The sequence below is a fragment of the Carya illinoinensis genome, chromosome 15 (genome assembly GCF_018687715.1).
Source record: "Carya illinoinensis cultivar Pawnee chromosome 15, C.illinoinensisPawnee_v1, whole genome shotgun sequence".
Classification (NCBI taxonomy): Eukaryota; Viridiplantae; Streptophyta; class Magnoliopsida; order Fagales; family Juglandaceae; genus Carya; species Carya illinoinensis.
The window spans coordinates 30,819,576-30,824,068 of record NC_056766.1 but is presented as its reverse complement, the minus strand read 5'-3'; the positions used below and the strand labels follow the sequence as shown (position 1 = coordinate 30,824,068).

The window sequence follows — 4,493 nt, the reverse complement described above, 5'->3', positions numbered from 1 at the left end:
TTATTAGGTAAATAGTTTGGATGATAGGTGATCTGACCGTGTGAGGTCATTTCCTAAGGTTGTTCCAGTATTTGTCTTCTTTGCTTTCTTCACAAATTGGCATGTTTTCAAAAACTTTGTTATAAAATCTGATCTTTTAAACTAAAAAAGGGAAAAGTTTTGGAAGAAAAAATAAGTGGTTGTAACCGAATGATGTGTTTTCCAAAACTCTATTAAAAAATCTTGATTTTTTACGCCAAAAGAGGGAAAAAGTTTGGAAGAAAAAATAGGTGGTTGTAGTTTCCACGGTTTAATTTGAATTAGGATAGCAAATCTACTCAACTATTTTAACTCAGATATTTTAACTTAAACTATTTCACTTCTATTAATAAATAATTTAATTTTTATTTTTATAAAATTAATATAAATAATAGTGTGCGAGTTATAGGCTCGTCTGGATAATGATAACGAGGTATACCGGAGAGGAAGAATAAGGCCAAGATCACTAGGCACGGGTTTCAACACATCCGACTTGGAAGATAGTGGAAGAAACCAGAAATTTGACTCTGGGGGAGCCATATGTATGTATACGATAATGATTATGTTTGCATACAATGCATATGTGTATTGTATATATTATATTCGGCCTATAGAGAACTCAAGGCCTTTTTGTTTTTTTGTGATACAAACACCGAGAAAATGTTATCACAATTTAGAAAACAGTGATAAACATATGACAATTAAAAGGAAAATTAGGCGGCCACTTCTTTCCAAGACCAGATATAGAAAAATGTCCAAATCTTTCATAATTTCTTTCACCTTTTTTATTATCATTTTTTTTTAATTATTGTAATTAAAATAAGAGAGTTACAGTTCATGATATCCCCTCACGTGGCTTTAACTTTTTCGAAATTAGTATCTCTGGCTTAGAAAATTTAGAACAATCACCTATATATAGTTATGGTTATATTCGTCCTATTGTTTTTCTCAAAATGTTTACTTTACTAAATTATAAATTTTGTAATTTTTTATTTTCACTAATTTTTTTAACTTTTTTAACTTTTTATTGATGCTTTAATTTTTTTTTTTTTCGCAATTCATGCTAACTTTGCATTAATTTTTATTAAACTTTTAAAAGTTGATTGCACATATTATTCCACATGTCGTTTTCTAACCGGTGCTTAAGTCACCGTCTAAGTCCATGCCAGCCTCTCCAAAAGGACAGTACTGGAATCCTGACAAGTGGGCCAATTGAAACTTCACAGTAACCATAAATATCTAGTTTGCGAAAACTCGTTTTAAAAAAATAAAAAATGTAAAAATTAGTAGCCTCTATTCCTCATTCTTAAATATTTAATTAACAACCATTTGTATCAGTGTGAGTGCATATATCTTCGTGTCGGGCACGCATCTTTGCTCACAAATAAAAATAAAAAAACAATCTTGATTGAGTCATCTGGTAAACCAAGAAAGCCAGTGTTGGCTCAAGTGTTGTATGTGAACCTTCATATGTAAGAATGATAGAAACCGCGTGTTATGGGTTAATTTTAATCGATGTAAACATGAGAGAGATTCTGATGGAGTAATTGTGCCCCCATGAATGAATATATGGTTGCATGTGAAGATGGATCGAGTACCTAGCTGCATACAGATCAATAGCACAAGAAATTTATATAATTTGCCCATTTATTTATGAATTTTCTATATGTAGTAATGAAATTCATTATTATCTGTTACATAGTCAATTATTATTATAACTATTATAAAGAGAAGCTCAGAACGCATGCAATATGCATGCATGCATAATTCTTGTTCTCATCTCATGATCAACTTGAAGGGCAGAAAGTGATAACGTAATTAGGCGCACCAGAGCAGGTAAAGGTGCTATTCACATCATCATAAGCATAGCTATAAGCTTGAGGGCATTGGTTCTCGAAGATCATTGAATAGTTCGTGGGAGGACATGTTGCTGGGGTACTGAAGTTGCCAGTGCAGCAGTATTGTGGCTGATTGAACGCTGTGCATGCGCTCTTGCATGCGATCACGCTCCCATCTGCGGCTTTCACTTGTAGCTCTGCCGGGCAAGCCGCGTTCACATCGGCTGGGCAACTCGAGGTCTTGCATTCACCGCTCCCTCCTTCTGTGCTCACTGAAACAGGCAGGTTGAAGCCATCGACAAGGCTGACATCATAAAAGTCTTGCCCACCATTCTCTACTATGTTGATTTCTACCAAAGATGCCGGCGGGACTGCACCATTGCCATTGCATGTAACCTGTCCGGAGGCGCAATCCGCAGTAGCGCAAGAGAACCTTCCTGAGGCATCCGTGGTGCAACCAGTTCGTGCCCAAAAACGGCCTTTCCAGGGAGCTTGGGCATCCAGTGATGTGGATGCTTTGGATGCTAACTCAAATCCGGTTGTTGATAGTTGAGGTTTCTGATCAGCAGTTAGGGTACCCGGCCAGATTGTATTGGGACAGTTGTTTGTGAAAGTTATTCTAGCGGATTGAGCACCTGCAATATTCATATATATGCATCATCAAACAAAATAATTCCTTATCACCATGCATATATGTCGAACATGAAAGCCAACATATCCATGTCAGCAAATGAATTCAATCATAAATCACATATGCATGCTTATCACCATGATACATGTGCATATAATATGACATGGTACTTATATAAACAACCAATTTTGGTAGACGTCATTTTATGATTCGATAAGTATATCACATGTGTGTTCTCCGATAGTAACTAATAATTATTCATAAGCCTAGCTAGGACAGCCATACGAGAAATAGAGAGATTGCATGTTCAATAGAAAGGAAAAAAAAAAATCCATTTTCGTTGAAGAAACTTGGACAACGATCATGAGACATACCAAAGAGAAAAAAGGAGGCCAAGGCAAGGCCGGAGATCATGAGTGAAAGGGTCTTCATCATTGATGGATAGATATATAGATAGATAGGCGAAGTAATTTGATGATCTGAATGTATATAATATGCAGAGCTGGGTCGGTGTGGTATATATACACATATGCAGGGAGGTTCTCTCATACACGGAAGATCAGTTTTCTTCGTTTAGGCATGACTATTAGACCAAATGGTATAATATTGGGACTATCGGACAACTTAATTAATAGATCGACATCGGTCCCTTACAACTTAAGTGTTATGGTCCTCCACTTCTAAATACTTTTCAATGTATAATCAATGATGTAACTTGAATTGGCATTCGTCCTTAAAAATTGTTTGTCAATGTTTTAGTTTTATGGTTCACCGTCTTAACTTATTTTGTTGCATTGCATGAATTTTCTTCGATACAGTAATTATGAAATGCAGCAACATGCATGCATGACAGATATAGCTAGTCCATATATATATATATATATATATCGCTGGCCAAGAGCCGATATGTACGAGTTAAGTTTGAGTTTATTGTCAAACTTTATGGACAACTCATTTATTTATTATTTATAAAAATTTAAGCAATATTTCTCATAATAGGAACATGATTTTCCTTTTTATTTTTAAATACTTAACATATCTAATATTATAAATTAAGTTAATACTATAAAAATAATAATTATAAAGTTTTTCAAGTTTATACAGACTTATAATAATCAATTCAAGTTTTATTTAAAATATATAGTTTAATACTCGATCATAATTTTATGTTCGTGAAAGGCTTATTTAATAAATAAATCGAGCTAATTCATTTTTTCAATGTAGTTGTCAATATAGTTGGGACACTACAATAGATTTCATTTATTGTGACAGATGAGATTGTCACCAAAAATTAAAAAAAGGGGCATAAGAACTTTTTGTAGTGATCTGAAGCTGTCAGAAAAACGTCACCAAAAAGGCATCACAAAAATATTTTGTGACTGTTTACTCTTCAACCAACACTAAATTTCTTTGTGTGTCAATCAAAAGTTTGCTGTGATTTGCAATGTTCGAGCGTGAAGAGATTTTGTGATAGCCAAACATGTAAATCTTTGTGTTTTTCATTCTTTATCTATATTTACTTATTTATTATTATTTTATGGATGAACGAATGTGAAGAGCATCGTATCGAAGTCTGAATTATTATTGTGGGCCGGAGATATAATTCTTTCTTCCATTCCAATCTGTTATGCGAATTTTAGGCATTAACATCTCCAGTAGTGGTTGGGGGTCCATATATAATTAAAATGAGATCATGATACATATATATAAAATACATATAAATATATAAAAATCCAATAGTAAAAGCTAGCATTCAAGATTTGTACCTGGCGGGGGCTCATAATTAAATGAATGCTTATTAATGATCACAAAATAAATAAAAGCAATTAATCCAATAGCTAAAACGTTGAAGAAATCTCGATACTCATGACCATCATCATCACGAGGCATACCAGAGAGGAAAAAGAAAGCAAAGACGAGGCGGCAGGAAAGTGGAAGGGTCTTCATCGACGTTTCTAGATAGATAGGCAGGAAACTCCTGTCCGCATTCCGATAATTGAGGTCGC

At 34.2% G+C, this 4,493-nt stretch overlaps 1 protein-coding gene across 1 annotated transcript; it reads right to left on the bottom strand.

The window, feature by feature from the left end:
- Positions 1 to 1,647: 1,647 nt before the first annotated feature.
- Positions 1,648 to 3,026, bottom strand: LOC122297195 (thaumatin-like protein 1b). Its single transcript, XM_043107172.1, has 2 exons — positions 2,862 to 3,026; positions 1,648 to 2,491 (listed from the first exon to the last, which is right to left on the bottom strand). The coding sequence occupies exons 1-2, from the start codon at positions 2,920 to 2,922 to the stop codon at positions 1,806 to 1,808; spliced, it is 747 nt and encodes a 248-aa protein (XP_042963106.1). The 5' UTR covers positions 2,923 to 3,026; the 3' UTR covers positions 1,648 to 1,805.
- Between the last annotated feature and the right edge of the window lie 1,467 nt (positions 3,027 to 4,493).

Bases quoted from the DNA above. Each gene is read 5' to 3' on its own strand.
- LOC122297195 (XM_043107172.1), bottom strand. From the start codon at position 2,922: ATGATGAAGACCCTTTCACTCATGATCTCCGGCCTTGCCTTGGCCTCC. The intron at 2,492-2,861 runs GTATGTCTCATG...TGAATATTGCAG, and splicing joins GGCCTCCTTTTTTCTCTTTG to GTGCTCAATCCGCTAGAATA.